This window comes from Schistocerca cancellata, chromosome 4, assembly GCF_023864275.1.
Source record: "Schistocerca cancellata isolate TAMUIC-IGC-003103 chromosome 4, iqSchCanc2.1, whole genome shotgun sequence".
Classification (NCBI taxonomy): Eukaryota; Metazoa; Arthropoda; class Insecta; order Orthoptera; family Acrididae; genus Schistocerca; species Schistocerca cancellata.
The window spans coordinates 77,074,716-77,093,125 of NC_064629.1; the positions used below are offsets into that span (position 1 = coordinate 77,074,716).

An 18,410-nucleotide genomic window follows, 5' to 3' on the forward strand; every position below is an offset into this window, starting at 1 on the left:
ATTTCCCAAACTTGTTGACGTTCAAAACAACTGCAAGGCATTCCTTCTTGGTTGTAGAGTACTTCATCTTGGACTTGCGGAATACTCTGGAAGCACCAGCTATCAACTTTCCAACACATTCATGAATTTGCACTAAAACTGCATCTACCCCATAATTTCTAGTGTCAGTGTGAAGTTCTGTCTTGGAATTTTGTCACACAGTGCTAGAACTGGAGATTTCAGCACCTCCTAAAGAACAACAAAAGATCTGTCTTGTGCTTCATTCCAGGAAAATTTGGCGCCTCCCTGCAGTAGTTCTTGCAAGGAATGTGTCTCAGTATAGAAACCCTTCTTGAATCACTGGTAGCATGAGTACATGCGAGAAAACTTCTCACATCACAAATGTGCCAAGGAGTCAGAAAATCTGTGCCTGCTCTTATTTTTTTCACATTGTGATGGACACCATGGCCAAGATTTTTATTTCTTGTACAACAAGAGAGACTTTTTTCAGATTCAGGCAGAGGTCTGCAGTATGAATATAGTTAAACACAGTTATCACATGAATTGGATGTTCTGCAAATCTGTCTGAAAAAATGATAGTGTCATCTATATAACAGTGACATGTCATCCATGTAAGCTGTGATGTAAGTCCAACTTTACCAACCGCTGTTCATGGTGCATTCAACTGATGGTAGAGATTGGCGCTCAAGATCAATACACCTCTTTTTATCATTCTATATTACTACTTGATGTATGGGACTGGCTATATCTTTTGTACTTGGTCAGATATTTGTGGCTGCTATGAACCGCTCTTCTGCCACTACCTGACATTTAGAATGGGTGGGGTTTTTGCAGTATTCCGTAACTGCCATAGTGACCACATTCAGGGGTTGGTCGTACTTATTTCATCTGATTATTTTGTATTGCATTTCCTCAATGACTTGCCACCACTTGGTGAATTCCTTTGTTGTTCTGATATTCTTTACCAGAGAAACTTCTCTGTGAAGAACTCTTCTGTGACTCCTATCATCAAACTGTGGGAAATAGTCAGCTTCTGGTTTATTCAGATTGACAATGTGGCATGTGGCCAAAACATTCTGTATGTAAGACTGTGTCATTTCCCTATGACACTGGGACATGTTCTTCAATTGTTCTTTGACTCTGCAGACTTACTGCTGATTAAAACCAAATGTTTTCATCATTTCAGCTTGGAATTTGTCCCAGCTGTCAAACTCCACTTCATTATTCACAAACCACTGCTGAGCTGTGCCATCAAAGTAAAAGTACACATTGTGAAACACATTATGTGATTCCACCTTTTGTATTTTGCAAGTCACATCCTGACCAGTGTCTCTGGAAAACACTGATGGATGTGTGATGTGTAGCTGACTTACTGCTGATGTGGAATCCATTGGTCTCCTGAATACACAGACCTTAGGAATGATGTACTGCTTGTATTCTGGTGCCTGTCCATGTAGGCAGTGGCTTTTATGTTACCTAATTGGCATCATGGATATGTAAATGTTTTGAAGTACCTGGCGCCTTCACCAATCAGTCTCACATCTTAAGCACAACGGAGTCCCTATACAAAAGTAGGTCATCAATGAAGTACAACATTTAGCACTGTAACCACATTTATGAGGGAAACCAGTGTACAGACAGGGCAGAACTGTCTACTAGACGGAGTGTGCTGCCATTTATACAAACATCAAATATTCCAGGTGCTGAAGCAGATTGTCCATCATACACACAAAGGTATCTATAGTGTTACATAGTGTAAAAAGTATAACTTTGAACTCACAGATGCAACCTTTTCCTGGTGAGCCTCATCAACTTCAGCTTGCTAGTAGCATGTCTGCATGTCCATAGTTGAGAAATACCATGTACATTTCAAGCAGTCTAGAGTGTCATCAATGCACAGAATTGGGTAGACATCTTTTTTGTAATTTTGTTTACTCATCAGTAGTCACTGCAGAAAAACCATGTGCCACCTGTCTTCTTCACAAAGACCAGAGAATACGACCAAGCACTCACTGAAGTGTTGTCATATTGCAACGTCTTCTCCTCTTCCTCCTTTTCCACTTCTTGTTATTCAGTCAGCAATGTTCTATACAAGTGCTGTGAAAATTTTGGATGATTCCCAGTGTTGATTTGGCGTTTTACTTTGGGCTGCTTGCCCTGTCTTTTCTCCATTCCAGTTTTAAAAGCATCCAAAAATTGGTACAGAATGGCTAACATTTACCAATACCTCTGGGGATGAGTTGTGGCTGCATGTCAAAATTATTGATGAAAGTTCTCCTTGACCACCTGCAGTGCTTATGACCATTGCTGATATGTAGATTTATTTTGTAAGTGTGAGTAGCTTTTTGCATCTGACAAAAGTTTAATAGTGTAAATGAGCATCTAGATTGATGACTGAAACTCATCTCATTGATGATGGTGGGATAAAAATGTCTTCAACAGCAGACAACTGCCCAAAGCAATCTTGCTTATGTGTGCTTTTTGAATAGCTTTATGAGTCTGGTGCACTGATCTTGCACAGTCCATGACTGCTTGTGGTGCCTTCAAGAAGTCCCATCTGAGAATAACATTATGACTACATTGTGTTAAAATGATAGGTTCTAAAGGCTGTGTTCTTTCATTGATAATTATTCTTGTTATACATCTTCCCATCATCTGGCCATATTTCCCATTTCCCATTTGTTATCTTCAGTACTATTACTTTTTATCATGGCAAATAGTCTTCTTAGACTGGTGGCAGTAAGTATTTGATGTTACAGAAAAAGAAGCCTCTGAGTCACATAGCAGTTGGACTGATTGGCCGTCGATAATGACATTGGTAAGATACCTGCTAACTGTCATCAATGGGGGATTTTCATCTATAGCAGCCTCATCTCCACTGATGGTTTCTTGAATTTAGCAGCTAGGTGAGTGGCTGGTAATACCATATGCCAACGGAGAACAGTTGCAGTGAGTTGGGGAGTGAGCTCATCTGTGTACAATGATGGGCTTTGTCCCCCGGTTGACTATAGTGATGTGCAGTTGACTGGTGTGAGTATAAATAAAGTGTTACTTGATATCTGGAGGTGCAGTAGTTTTCAAATATTAGTCTTCCTCTCTTGTAGGTTACAACATGTTGAGGGCACCCACAGTAGAAAATACTGGCATGTTGTTCTCCAACTTCCAAATGGCAGTCCTTCTCTGGAGTGTTATACATGAGGTTGAGGAGTTGTTTGTACCTGTGTTGGTAGGATACTGGGCTTTCTGTTGATGGCTGTGACGTAAGTCTGAGTTGGCCACATTCTTCACGGTGCATTCAACTGGTGGTGTGTTACCCCATGATGTATGGGACTGGCTATCTCTTGTGTACTTGGTCAGATATTTCTCTTGATGAATTCCTCTGTTGTTCTGGCATCCTTTACCAGAAGAACTTGGTCTGTGTCTTCTGCCATTCCTGTCATCAAAAGTGAGACTTTGTCAACTTCTGTTACATTCGGATTGACAATGTGCCATTGGGCCAAAACATTCTGCATGTAAGTGTGTGTCATTTCCCTTTCCCTATGACAGTGGGACCTGCTCTTCAGTTGTTCCTCGACTATGTAGACTTGCTGCTGATGAACATTTTTTTTTCAGCTTGGAATTTGCCCCACTTTTTAACCTCTCTTCGTTATACTCAAACTATTGCTGAGCTGTGCCATCCAAGGAAAATTACACATTGCCAAACACATCATATGATCCAACCTGTTGTATTTGGTGACTTGGTTGAATTCTTTCAGCCATTTTGTTGGGCTTGACCATTGTCTCCAGAAAACACTGATGGATGTGTGTGATGTGTAGCTTACTTACTGATGATTTGGAATCCATTGGTCTCCTCAATATATGGACATTATAAGTGATGTACTGCTTGTATTCTGGTGCCTATCCATGAAGACAATGGCTTTTAAATTGCCTAATTGGCACCATACTAATTTAAATGTTTTGAAGTACATGACATTACCATGAATCAGCCTCGTGTGTGAAAGATGATGAAGTCCATATCAAAAAGTAGGGTCATCAGTGAAGTACAACCCTTAGCACTGAAAGCACATTTATTATGGACACCAGTGTAGAGACAGGGCAGAACTGTCTCCTAGACGGTGAGTGCTGCTATTTATACAAACATCAAATTTTCCAGGCTATGCGAACATTACAAACATATAAAGTTTTGAGAAGTTTCTAAAAATAATGAGTACTAAACAACATATGTTTCCTAGTGATTTCATTTAAACTGGTGCCCCATTGCATGCCAGCCAGCATCACTAACTGCAACTAAACACTGCATGCAACACAGCTCGTGTCAATATCAGATGTATCAGTGGTGTCATAACTGCCAGTCATACTTCTCTGGCATGTGCAGCAGGAACTTCCAGTGTCCCCAGACTGCTTCATAGCACAGCAACGCAGTGCGTTCAGATCACTGGGCACACAGTATCCCTTTTAAGAAAGATGGACATCTCTGAACAATTTGCCACAAACTATCAAGATGACCAGATTCAGTTCCCTGCACGCATCACAGGACGGTGCATGAACTTAGACAGTAGTTCCTCCAGGCAATAATTTCACTAACAAGCTATTAGTGAGTGTCACAACTAACATAAAAGATGTCTGTTTCCAGGTATTCACAGGGGGCTACAGTTTCTTTGTTAAATCTCCAGATGTATGCTCATCTTCATTTGCCAGACTTAGCCCCACCTTCCTGTACATCGTAATGTAAGGTGGCAGTTCACCTCCCCTGTGGCATCAGTTCACAATTGCTGCAGTCATTGATAGTTAAAGTTGCCAGTAGCATCAGTTCACAACCACCACAGCCTAGAAGGTGGTCACATGGCTGATAACACTATTTGTTTTCAATAGTCACTTAGCCAGAAACATTTTCAATTTGGATGCCTTCACATTGTTTGGTTTCTCCATCACTGATGGAGCTCAGATCAGCTCTGACAGAGTTCCCTTCCAGGAACCAGATGGTCCCTGTGCCACGTTCAGACCTACATTTTAACTTGGCCTGGGGTGCATCACAGATTTCCAGGCTCATATCTGATTGCAACCAGATGCAATGCCTCCTTCCTGCAGAGCACAACCCATTTCAGTATCCTTATGAACAAGAGTTGAGTAGGAACTTGATCAAATCTATGGGACTGGGGTGAATGAACCAGTTAAAACAAGTGCTTGGATCATGCCTGTGGTAGTGATCAAGAATCCCAGAGCCTCTGTAGCACTATGCAGGGACTTTAAATAAACAACCAATCCCCAGACACAAGTAGAAACCTGTTTTATACCACGTACAGAAGACCACCCCACAAAGCTTGTTGGAGGAGAATATTTTTCTAAGATGCACCTTGCCACCACTTATTTACAAACACTGCTGGGTGAGGAGTCGCAAAACGTCATAGTTACCAGCACACCCTTTGGCTTGTACAAAGACAAGATCTGTTAGAAAAGTATCTGACCTTTCGAAATTGGCTTTCTTGGGGTGTTGGACACCTAATCACTCACAAAGTAGTTCCCTTGGGACTCCATGCATGTCTCACTGCTGTGCCACCATTGTTGTAAGCATGCCAAAAAAGCCTGTTTCAGAATAGAATTTAGCTCAGCAGTCATTGCTGCAATTGTGCCCTCTCTTGTCAGAAATCACGTTTTTTCAATGACCTCTTTTGTTTGGGGAACAGCCAGAAGTCATAATGGGCCATATCAAGAGAGTAAGGAGCCTGTTGAGGCATAGAAATGTGGTTTTTCACCAAGAAAGTCTGAACCTAGTACAAGGAATGTGCTGGAACATTGTTGTGATGGAGGCACCAGTTTCCTGTTGACTGCAAGTCCGGTCTCTTGCACCCCACAGCATCATGTAGAAAATGGAGGACATCACAGTAGTACCCTTTGATGATTGTTTGACCCTGTGGTGCATACTCATGATGTACAACACCACAGTAGTCAAAGAAAGCAGTCAGAATCAGTTTGACATTGCTGTGCACATGTCGGGGCTTCTTTGGTCCTTAAGATGAGGATTGCTTCTACTGTGATGACTGGGATTTGGTTTCTGGGTCAAACCTGTACACCCAGGACTCGTCACCAGTGATTATGGTGCTCATGAAGTTGGAGTCACTGTTTGTGGAGTCCAGCATGTCCTTTGAGACTTCAACACAAAATTGCTTTTGCTTATACATCAGAAACTTTGGCACAAATTTCACCGACACTCTTCATGGCCAAATCTTTGGTCATAATGGAATGTGCCAAAAAGTGCTGGTGCTGACCTCTTCTGCAGTTTCTCCGATTGTCACAAGATGGTCCCACATCACCACAGCATTCACTTTGCCAACGACCTGATCATATTGGCATGTTGATGGCCAACTGGAGCATGGCTTGCTCTCCATCAATGTGCAGCCATCATTAAATCAGTTGTACCACTACTTAATCTATGTGATGTCCATAGCATTGTCACCAAAAGCCATCTGAATCTTCTGAATGGTTTCCACCTGACTGTCACCCAGTTTCTGGCAAAATTTGATGAAGTAGCACTGCTCCAGTTGTTCCATCATTTCCCTTGCAATAAAAAACCAATGCAAGCATTACACATTACCTCACTCATCTGCTGTTTACCTGCAACTGACGCTATCAACAGGCAGGAAAAAATTCATGCATGTGCACAAAGTTTCAAGGTTGGCTCATGAAGGTGCACTAGATTCAAGCCCATTAAGTGTTTGGAAAAAAAGAAAAAAAATGGATACTTTTCTAACAAACCTCAAAGAAGCATGTGCCTTTTGGGATATCTTGCGCTTCTGCAGTCTTCCAGAAACCCACTGGGACGGTTAACCATCTCCATTCCCAGCAGTACTAACTTTGTAGACAGCTGGGCACTATGCATCAGGAACATCTGTGGAACCATTGTGCCCTGTTAACTACATTATGTGGCACAGGGCTAAAATACTGTTTGGACAAATGTGGTTTTTCGAGGAGCAACTAGAGTACCTTGGGCACTTGTTAAACAATGAAAGGATCCAGCACACTGATTGCAGCATAGCAGCTGTCGACTCCCAACCCCACCACCAAAACTTACAAAATCTGCAAGCTTTTTTGGGAAAGGTGAATCATTGTTCAAAGTTCCTGCAACAAGTGGCCCATATCATGCAATGACTAAGCCAGCTGTTCAAACAAAGGTGTTTGATATAGATGGAAAGCTGCATATGAGCATGCCTTCATATAGTTAAAGTGTATGCTGCACTCAACATCCTGCCTTACACCATTTTCACAACCATGTCCATTTGTTCTGCCTGTGGGTGACACTCCACATGGCACTGCTGCAGTGCTGGCACATGGGAATGATGATGGTACTAAACAACCAATCACCTATGCTTCAAGGATGCTGGCACCTGGACAAAAGATCTACTCACAGATTGAAAAGGTGTTAGCAATTGTATTTGCAATTAAGGAATTCCAAGATCATGTATTCAAGGAAAAGTTCACTTTCATCATTGATCAAAAACTGCTGGCAATGTTATTCAGTCCACATTCCAGTCTTCCAGAAAAAATAACACTCTGCTTCTGGCTTTAGGCACTTTTCCTTAGCTCCTACAACTGTACAATTAAGCACAACACAAAAATGTGGCACACTATCTTGTCTTCTCACAGAACCAGACTTGACCTTTAACCTACAGGAAATGTCATGCGTCCACATAGATGCATAAAGGACTAACACCTTGGAAAATTTTCTCGTAACAGTTGCACAAATCATTTCAGACATGTCCCGTGATCTAATCTTATGACAAGACATGCATTATTTGCTCTGTGAGTGGTCCACATAGATTTAAAAAAAATGTAAATTAAGAACTCCAGACCTGGTCCCCACTTCTACTCCTGTTATCAGTCAAAATTATGTCTTCATAATAGAGCTGAGACACATACACATCATGTCATCATCCTGGCCATCCTGTGGCCACAGATTTTCTGAATACATCATTTTGGGCTCTGGGGAATGTTATGGATGAAAGTGACAGTGAAATGACTAACTAGCCAGACTTGAACATGGAAACCATTCTGTGCAGCTGTTCAGCTAGTGCCTCACATTTCCTCTTGACCCACCCCCACTTGAACATTGGGAAAGCATTTGAACTTTGTAGGCCCATTACTGGACTACATGGGGCTGATAGTTGTGGACACCTACTCCAAATATCCATACATTATAAGCATGGCAACAACCCCAACAAAGTCCATAATAAATGTGCTGGTTCAGATTCTAGCCAATGAAGGGGCTCCCTGAACTGTAGTGCCAGACTGAGGGCCCCAATTCACAGCAGCAGCTTTCAGCCAATTCTACACATCAGGCAGTGTAAACTATCTTCTTAGTCCATCATTTCACTTATCCTCCAATGGCAAAGCAGAGTGTATGGTGTAGTCATTTAAGCAGCAAATGTTGCAAGCAGTGGGAACTCCCTCTGCCATAGCCAGTGCTCATACTGTTCCTGAGCATGTACAGGACCACGTACATCTGAGATCATAGCCAGGCAGAGCTGCTCCATGGTAGGCAACCACAGACACTCCTCCTCCTGCTGGCCCTGTACACCAGGAATCCTGGATTAAGCACTCAGGATGATACCCACCAAAAACAGCAGTAGGGCATGTACATTAGGAGTAAAAGACATGTGGACACAAGCAACAGTGGTTAACAGCTGTGGGTGGCACATCACATCAACCAACACACTGAAGGATTTGGAGTGCTGTCATACAAACCAACTCCACCCACACATATCAACTGCACACCACCAGTGGTATACTGTGAAATAGAAAGCCCGTCATTGCCAGAACCACAATCTCCCAATAATAACTTGCTTCCACAAAAACAAGCACCAATGTCTTTGGACACAGACATGGAGATGGAGCTCAGCCAACAATGTGTACATTGCCAGCATAGTACCAGAAATTCCCAGTTCCTCACACCAGCTGGTGGCCCTAAATGCTGTGATATCCACCATACCACTGGTCCACCTTCTGAAACATCATCCGAGATGCTTCCAAACATACATATCCATTTTTGTGTGGTGGGGGAGGGGGATGTAGTATCCCAGAAATGTTACTTTGAAACCCTGCTAGGCAGAGCTGTCAAAACCACAATCATTTGCTTTGCTCTCTTGTAGCACCACATGCTATTCTGCCAGCCAATTGGAGCTCACAGCTGCTGTATGAGCTGTGCCACACAGTGACACAGGACTCCATGGTGAATTCAGTTTGCTATTATGTTGTTCTTTTTCTTAGTGCTGTAACTGTGAATTTCAGGCCTCATAAGAAAGATTTTCAGGTTTTCCTTTTCATAATTAAGGCAGTTGAAAGCAATTAACTGAAGACTGTCATTACTCCTAACTAGATGAAGATATGTTGTAGTAATCAAGTTTCTTCCTTGTTATTATAACTTCCTTTTCCTATAGTGAAATTTGCTGAGTGGCCTCACAACATCAATGTATAGCTAATGAGGCTGTGAAGAGTACATAGTATACCACTAAGATATACTGTATTAGAACTATTAAAAAGCTTCTTCCTTCAGTTGCTATCATATAGTGAATATTTCTAGTAATTTGATATTATTTATAAAGAAGATGTTAAAATATATGTTCAACCAATGGCAATGGGCCATGTGATGGTGGTGGTGGTGGTGGTGGTGGTGGTGGTGGTGATGACATGTGCACTTTTTTGATATTTTAAATTTTGACATGACTGAAATTTCATTAGTGGAGTTTAAAAATTTTAACACTAGAAAGTTAGAGGACATATTTTCCTTCTTTGAGGGGGGGGGGGGGGGGGAGGAAGACATTAAATCAGCAAGTAAAATACTGTAAAACCACCCTATTATATTGATTAACTAGGCTGCTAATTATTTATTTCTTTTTTATCCTCAGTTATTTGGAAAGATAGCACTTGACTCAGACACGGAAATCCACCGCAATAACAATTTCCAGACCTTCCCTCAAGCTGTATTAGTTTTATTTCGATCTGCAACAGGTAATTACAACATTAAATTGTATGAAATTGTTTGATTACGCTATTGAAATAAATAATGAAAAAGTTATTCATCATGAGTCATCATGCAGATCTTTTCTGTTGGTTTTGTAGGTGAAGCTTGGCAAGAAGTTATGTTAGCATGTTCAGCAAATGTGAAGTGTGATATTAAATCAGATGAGAAAGGAAACACATGTGGATCCGATATGGCATTTCCATATTTTATATCATTTTATGTTCTCTGTTCATTTCTGGTAAGTATTAATCAAGTACTGCATGTATGAAAATTAAAACTTTGTAAACTTTTGTGTAAAATTTGCTGTAAAATTGTTTTCAGATAATAAACTTGTTTGTTGCTGTTATTATGGACAATTTTGACTATTTGACAAGAGACTGGTCCATTCTGGGACCTCATCATCTGGATGAATTTATACGCTTGTGGAGTGAATATGATCCAGATGCAAAGGGTCGAATCAAGCATTTGGATGTTGTTACATTACTTAGAAAAATATCACCACCCTTGGGGTTTGGAAAACTGTGTCCGCATAGAGTAGCCTGCAAGGTAGTAAATTTATGCACGTACATAGAAGCTTGTTAATTTTGTATGAATCAGTTTTTAATACTTTGTCATTTATCATGCTATTACTACACCACTTTTTAATTTTTTTGTGCCATTGCTCTCCAGAGATTGGTTTCCATGAACATGCCACTAAATAGTGATGGCACTGTTCTGTTTAATGCTACATTGTTTGCTGTTGTCCGAACGTCACTGAGAATAAAAACGGAAGGAAATATAGATGATGCCAACGCTGAGCTTAGAGCAGTGATAAAGAAAATTTGGAAAAGAACAAGCCCCAAACTATTAGATCAAGTAGTGCCACCACCAGGAGGTAAGTGCTTAGTAAGTCAATCATGAAAATAAAATAAAAATGTTTTATAACAATATTAATAGAATCAATTTCATATTTGCAGTGGAAGATGAAGTAACTGTGGGAAAATTCTATGCAACATTCCTCATTCAAGATTATTTCCGACGTTTTAAGAAAAGGAAAGAACAAGAACTGAAAGATGGTGATAAGGAATCTCATAACACAGTTACTTTGCAGGTAAACATTTTATTTTTCTCTGTGGTAGAATTTATGCTTCGAGTTCCTGCTTTGCTAGATGAAACAGTGACTGGCCTGTACAGTTAATTGTTCATTTTCTTTGGGCAGTACCACCATATAATAGCTAGACTGTGAAACCCTGAAACACATCTTAATTGAAATTCTTTCAAAAATCAGGAGATAATGTATCAATATAATGAAGAGGAAGAATACTTTCAAGTAAATGTACAGAAGATCAGTTTATGTAAATGTAGAATTTGATTGTAGGATTCTGTTAAACATAAAAGGAAAGAAAATAGTGTAGAATTTTCTGATTTCCTTGTGAAGGTCTTAAAACAAAACTTTGAGTCATTGGTGCTCCATTAGAGCTGATTATAATAATTTCAAGGTGTGAAATAATTCACTAATGCTTTCAGGCAGGTCTTCGGACACTGCACGATGCTGGTCCTGAGTTGAAACGTGCCATATCTGGAAATTTGGAAGAACTTATAGATGACAATCCAGAACCCATGCACAGGGTATGTATCAAACAGTTTTTTCATCAGAAGCATTTTGTCATTAATCATTTCAAGAACATTCATCTATATATATTGATAATAAAACTGTAAAATCATTGTCTTTTTAAGTTTGACCATCCTTATCTCCAAAACTACTAGATGAATACTAATCAGGTTTGCACAGGTAACTTGAGTACAGTTTGGGGCAATGTATAGGCTTCATTTCATCAAAATTGGATTGTGGGAAAAAATGTATCATGATTGAAAGTTTCATCTAAAATCATCTGCTCATCTTAGTAGTTGGGATGTTTAATCATTGCAGCACAGTACACCAAAGAATTGTTCTAACTAAAACACAAGGAAAACACATGGCTGTAAAGGAGATACAGTTCAATTAGTCACGGAGTGACAATAACAAGAGTACAGTGCAGATAGTTACTCATCTCGAAAACATTAACAGGAGAGGGCCTGGACCTCATGCATAATTCTTGGGACACATTTCTGTGCCTCCATTGTTTAATGAATGTCTTGAATAGCACCTTTCTGTTGATTCTTCCAGAAGTTGTATTGCTCTTCTTAGCAAAAGGCTTTGGGATCACTTAACGTTTTGCACTGAAACTTTACGAATATTCTATGTTGTGTCACCATCGTTGCAGTCGCAACTATGTCAATGGTAGCCAGTGAGGATGATGGCCAAGTTCTCAAATCAGTACATTCTGTGACTGCTCCTCTTTCTCGTAGAAAGTCTTGGCAGCTTCCTGGAACCATCTTTGTAGAGGTAGTGTATCAGCTACTATACGAAGTTCCTCCGAGGGGAAGTCTCGTGGGAGGTGGAGATCGAGATTCAGTGCTTTGTTTTGAATGGCCTGAAGTCAGTGTAGGTTGATCTCTGCTGTAAATCCCCAGACCACAGCTGTACACTTCAGGAGGGGTCGGATTGTGGCCTTTTTATACTGTGGGAGAACTAAGTGGCCTGGCATCAGTGATGTGGGGTAAGCACTGCATACAGCATCCTTACACAGCCCCACGTTTTCGTGCCTGTGCACATTCTCGTAAATATGCCATTCCCATCACATGTCACTACTGTAGTGTTGCATGTGCACAGTGGAGCAGGTGATGGCAGTCAGTGGTGGCTGCCTCAGATAGCTGTGGGCCTGCCATTTGAATGTCAGCATGCACTGTGCTTGCAGTAGTGGCCCAACTCAGGTCCACTGGCAGAAGGTGTAGTGACTGGTGGGTTGCTAGACTCCTTGCAGGGGGAAGGACCAGGCATCACCATCCATGTTGCTTTAACCGGCAAGAGGACCATTGTCTCAAAAAAGAATACTTCAACAGGATCTGACAATCCTGTCTGCTATCGCAGATGGACGACAGACGATGTGAGGAAAGTGAGAAGAAGCATCAGTTGCAAATAACTACAAATTTTGTATAAAAGGACCAGCAAAATCAATGTGGACTCTTTCCCGAGGCTTTATAGAGCCCGGTCATGGCAAAAAAACAGTGCACCTGCTAACCCAAACACTTGTGGCAGGGCAGGCCACTACAAGGTGTTCCACCTCCTGATCAATGCCAAACAAAAACACATGGTGGTGCACCAACAGTTTTGTGCAGAAGACCCCCCCTCCCAATGACCCTGATGTAATAAGTGGAGGACGTCCTCCTGCTGAGCTGCTGGAACCACGACATGGAGAGTGCACTCTACCACTGACAGGAGAATACTGCCATCTGAGAGGTGGTGGCACAATGCATAATAACTCCGAAGTGGGTCCGATGCCTGGCCAAACAGATGGTCAGGCAACCCCTGACATATCGTGCCTATGACGTGCCAGATCACTGGATCTATTGCCACAACAGAGGCAACACAGCAACTGGTGATGGAGAAGCCATCCACCGTGTTCCTCATTTCTGTATGCAGTTGAAAGCAAAGCAGTTCCTCCTGATCAAATAAGGAGTCAGGGTTCATGAGGAGTAGGGACACAGCATGTACATTCACATATTGTGACTTGAGACAAAAATGGATCTCGTAATTGTACTGGGACAAGTAAAGAGCCCAATGCTGAAAATGATGAGCAGCTTTGTCTGGTAAGGATGCTCATGGGCTAAACAGGGAAGCCAAGACCTTATGGTCAGTAATTATATGAAATTTTGCTTCGTACAAGAACACGCAAAATTTTTGATTTTTTGAGGGAATAGACAATAGCAATAGCTCTTTTTCCACCTGAGAATAATTTTGTGGAGCCGAGTTTAGTGTTTTTGACAAAAAGGCAATCGGTGGTTCAGAACCATTTGAGTGGTGATGGGCCAGGATGGCCCCCACCCCTTACTCAGACACATCTGTGCACAAGCCCAAATGCTTGTCAGGTTAAAATGTTGCAAGACATGGCCCAGGATGAAGTACATCCTTAAGCTGTGCAAAAGTGCTCTCACAAGCTCCAGACCAAACCATTTTGCTGAGGAATGCCTCAAACTCTCACGGATTAGACAGAAGGGGCAAGGCCATAATGGCAGTGACATGTTGTTCCATATGGCTCATGCCCGGGGCTGTGGGGAGAGGGGGGGGGGAGTTTGACATATCACTGCTATGTGACATTGTTTCTTTTTCATTTATGGTAAGAAGCCCACTGCATGGCGTAGGTCACCCACTCATGTCATATGAAATCAGGGACACAAAGGAAGTGGCATTTGCTGTTCCTGTTGTCAATGACGTGTTTGTCTGTGTCAGCCTGGTTGGCTTACTTGTCCTCCATTGTACTAGCTCCATGTGCTGGGGCTACATGCTGTCAACAATGGTGACAAGCCTATAATTGGTGGCCAATGGCGTGGGAGACCTCAGACAACTGTGCTATATTCAAGACCTCTTCCAATGTATGGTCTTCAAGCAGAATGACACGTTGACACACTTTCGTATCTAGGACTGAACAAATGATGGCATCCCTGACCACGGTGTGCACATAAGACTCCCAAGACTTAGCTGTGACAACTTACAACTGAGGCTGTGAAGCTCAGCCACCCAAGTGCAATATGACTGCTGTGGCATTTTTGTGACAATTGTAGAATTGAACATGCAGAGCAATCTCATGCATACACTTGTGTTGATAGGAGAACAGCAAGCTAAACATATTATCAAAAGCCATGTTTAAAATTTTGAGATTATCAACACAAATTGATGCTGGTTTGTGCAGAGGAGCTAAATGGTACAGTTAGTGATACATACAAGAGGGTATTCACGATAAGAAAAGAACCTCAGAGACCTCCGTGCCAACCACCTGGAATACTACAAAATGTCAGCTAAGCCACTTCTCATAAGCATCCCAGTCTTCTGGGGATTAATCATAGGGTGGGAACGCCAGCAGGTGAAAAACTGGTGACTGAGCCTAGTCAATGTAGCCAGCAACCATTCCAATGTGGCTGTGTGTGCTCTCACTCATTGCCTCTTGTGTTCTAACTAGAAAAATAAGGAAAACACATGGCTATAAAAGAAATGGAATTTATTGAATCATGGGTAAGGACAAGAATGCAGTGCAGATAGTTACACATCTTGGAAACATTAACAACTGAGGGTCTGGAGGCCCATGCATATCCTAATAAAACTGCTACCCCCATCAGGTGTCACTGTTGTGCTGTGCACGCATGGCTGGGGTGCCTGTGGTGGCCATCTCTGGTAGCTGCGGGCATGCCATTTGAATGTTGGCATGCCATAGTGGCCCAACTTACATCCACTGGCAGTAGGTGCAGTAACCAGCAGGTTATTACAGGAGCCAATAAATAGTGCTGTTAGTTTCTGTAACTCAAGACAGATGAATTTTTGGGTGTTTATGACAGTGACACAATTAAGTGCCAAAATCTTATCTTTACGAATACAAACTAAGATTGAATTTACCAGCCTAGGATATACAGATTTAATGATTTCACTGTGTGTATTAAAACCTTGTTTCTTTTTGATAGGTTTTATTTATATTCATAGCTAGATGGAAAGATGAATTAACTTGTATTCTTTGCTAGGAAAGATGCTTTGTGATTTGGGTGCCTACGCATTACATTTTGATTTTATTTTGTTTAGTGATGAGTCCCACTTTGAACTGAGCCCCAGTGACCTGCAAAATCATGTCTGGAGCTACCATAGACAGCAATGCAATACCAACCTGACTTTTTCCTGCCATATGGCCCGACAACCAGAAGTCATTATCTGTGGTGCCATTTCACTGTGCCCTTTGGTTGTCATCTGTGGAACCCTTACAGCACAGCAGTACACCAGTGATATTCTATGCCCCATTTTGTTGCCCTTCACTTCAACCCATTCTGAGCTTACATTCCAGCAAGATAATGCCCTTCTGCATTTGATGATCTAACATGCCAGTTGGACAGAATTTGGCTTTATATCGACTAGGAAGACATCCAACAACTCTATCAATCATTGCCAAGCAGAATAACTGCTTGCAAAAATTCCAGAGATAGACCAATGTGTTATTGAAGTTCTAAATTTGTGAAGCTCTTTCTCTTGAATAAATTGTTCAGTTTTCGTTCCATTTGGGTATCTCCTGTGTGTGTTGTCTTCCTCCATCTCCTCCCCCCCCCCCCCCCCCCCCGCCCCAGCAACCCCCCCCCCCCCCCCCGCCCACCCATAGAAAGAATTTATTGTCAGCTGTCAGCTACACACGAATGAAGTATATGAATGTTGGGGCTCAATAGATTAATACCCAATGTATCCCCCTAGCTATGTGAACCAAGACATGTATTACGACATAATTTTATGATGGGTAGTCATAAAGTTTCAGTTATCACACCTAAAAGGTAAAGTTATATAATTATTGTTTTGTTTGTTTGCAGGTACATGTTGCATTCCTGGTACACATTGAAATTCTCCTGCCTCAATACTGTAGCATGTCACCATTGGAGCAAAACAAAATAGTACAGCCATTCGATAAAGTGAAGTTGGGCTGCATCATTTCAGTGTGTGCCAGAACTGCAGACATGCACCTGCACACAAACAGAATATTAACTGCACAACTTTATATTTCTTCTGGTAATGATAAAACACATTATGACTACCCTTTGTAAGGTTGCCACAAGATCTGCCTTGGTCCTACAAGCAAATAAGGAAGTCCCTCATGTGTCACCAACTTTCATTCACCTCATTGGTGTATTGCTGACACCTTTAGTGATGTGCTATAGCACTGTGGCATGAGAATTTCTCAAAGCATATTTTTGTACATAAAACAGGCATAGGGAATGCTTAAAAATTTTTTACATAATCTATACTCATAAAGTCCACAGCTTGTCGTCTCGCCGTAGCATTCTCACTTTCTGAGCACGGGTTCCTGCCTTCGATTCCTGGCGGGTTCAGGGATTTTCACCTGCCCCAAGATGACTGGATGTTGTTGTGTCATCTTCATCATCATCATTCATCCATATTAAAGTCAGAGGAAGGCAATGCAAACCACCTCCATTAGGACCATGCCTAACACAGTGGTGCGTGTCTCCCGCATTGTTCCCCTACACTCTGTCAAGAAACATGGGACTTCATTTCAATTTAGTAACCTGTAACAAACATTACATACAGTATGAGATATTTCCAAATCATCTTTTCACTGGCAACACCAGCAAAGTGGTGAGAAGAAAAAAGTTTATCACTTACTACATTTTTGCTGTTCACGCAGTAGAATTGCTGCATGGAGCACGATGGTTTAATTTATTACTTCTTCACTACTAACTGCACACACAACATATTTTGCAGACAGTATTCACATATACCACTAAATGTATCTGCAAAATTACATAATTGAGCTTCAATATTACATCCTTGTAAGGAGCATAGTTCAGGAGATACAATCTTATAAACACTGAGCAGCACGAAAGTGAAACTGCAGGGTGGAATTTGCTAGAGATAAAAGTGAAATATGTGCACAAATATATGTGAAATATGTTAAATACATTTGAAATGTGTTTGACATGTGTATGCAGGCAAAGACAAGGGTAAAAAGCTCATCCCAAACCCCTGAAATGATTTCAACCAAATTTGGTACATCCACACATCAAAAAACATTTTCATCACCTCGGTTCCAATAGTTCTGGAACCTGTACAGAAAACTGGAATAGAGATCAACATAAACATCATTTCTGCCCTTTTTATTGCTCATGAAAACCACACATTGCATGTTGTACCACCATACAGCCAGACCTTCAGAGCCAGTGGTCCAGATTGCTGTACACACCGGTACCTCTAATACCCTGTAGTACGTCCTCTTGCATTGCTGCATGCCTGTATTCGTCATGGCGTACTGTACACAAGTTCATCAAGCCACTGTTGGTCCACATTGTCCCACTCCTCAACGGTGATTCAGCGTAGATCCCACAGAGTGGTTCGTGGGTCATGTTGTCCATAAACAGCCCTTTTATCTATCCCAGGCATGTTCCAAAGAGTTAATGTGTGGAGAACATGCTGGCAACTCTAGTCAAGTGATGTCATTATCCTGAAGGAAGTCATTCACTAGACGTGCACAATGAGGTAACAAATTGTCATCCAAGAATATCTCACCAATATGCTGCTGATATGTTTGTACTATTGGTTAGCCTTGCTGCACTTGCTGAATAATGTGTCGAAGGCAGTCAGCCGGAGCAGGTTGCCTCCAAACATGTCTCCAATGATTGTCTGGTTTAACACATATGCAACACTCATCGGTGAAAGAACATGATGCCAATCCTGGCCAGTCCATTCGGCATGTTGTTGGGCCCATCTCTACTGTGCTGCATGGTGTCAGGGCTGCAAATAAGGACCTCACCATGGACGTCGGGAGTGAAGTTGCACATC

The 18,410-nt window shown here is 41.6% G+C and overlaps 1 protein-coding gene across 3 annotated transcripts in view; it reads left to right on the plus strand.

The window, feature by feature from the left end:
• Window positions 1–18,410, plus strand: part of LOC126184668 (muscle calcium channel subunit alpha-1-like) — a 601,154-nt gene that overhangs the window by 490,591 nt on the left and 92,153 nt on the right. For all 3 annotated transcript variants that reach the window (XM_049927151.1, XM_049927152.1, XM_049927153.1), the window contains exons 29-34: window positions 9,900–10,002; window positions 10,114–10,253; window positions 10,337–10,561; window positions 10,685–10,889; window positions 10,972–11,105; window positions 11,522–11,623. In XM_049927151.1, the coding sequence (XP_049783108.1) occupies window positions 9,900–10,002; window positions 10,114–10,253; window positions 10,337–10,561; window positions 10,685–10,889; window positions 10,972–11,105; window positions 11,522–11,623 (909 nt within the window). The remainder of the gene's footprint in view (window positions 1–9,899; window positions 10,003–10,113; window positions 10,254–10,336; window positions 10,562–10,684; window positions 10,890–10,971; window positions 11,106–11,521; window positions 11,624–18,410) is intronic.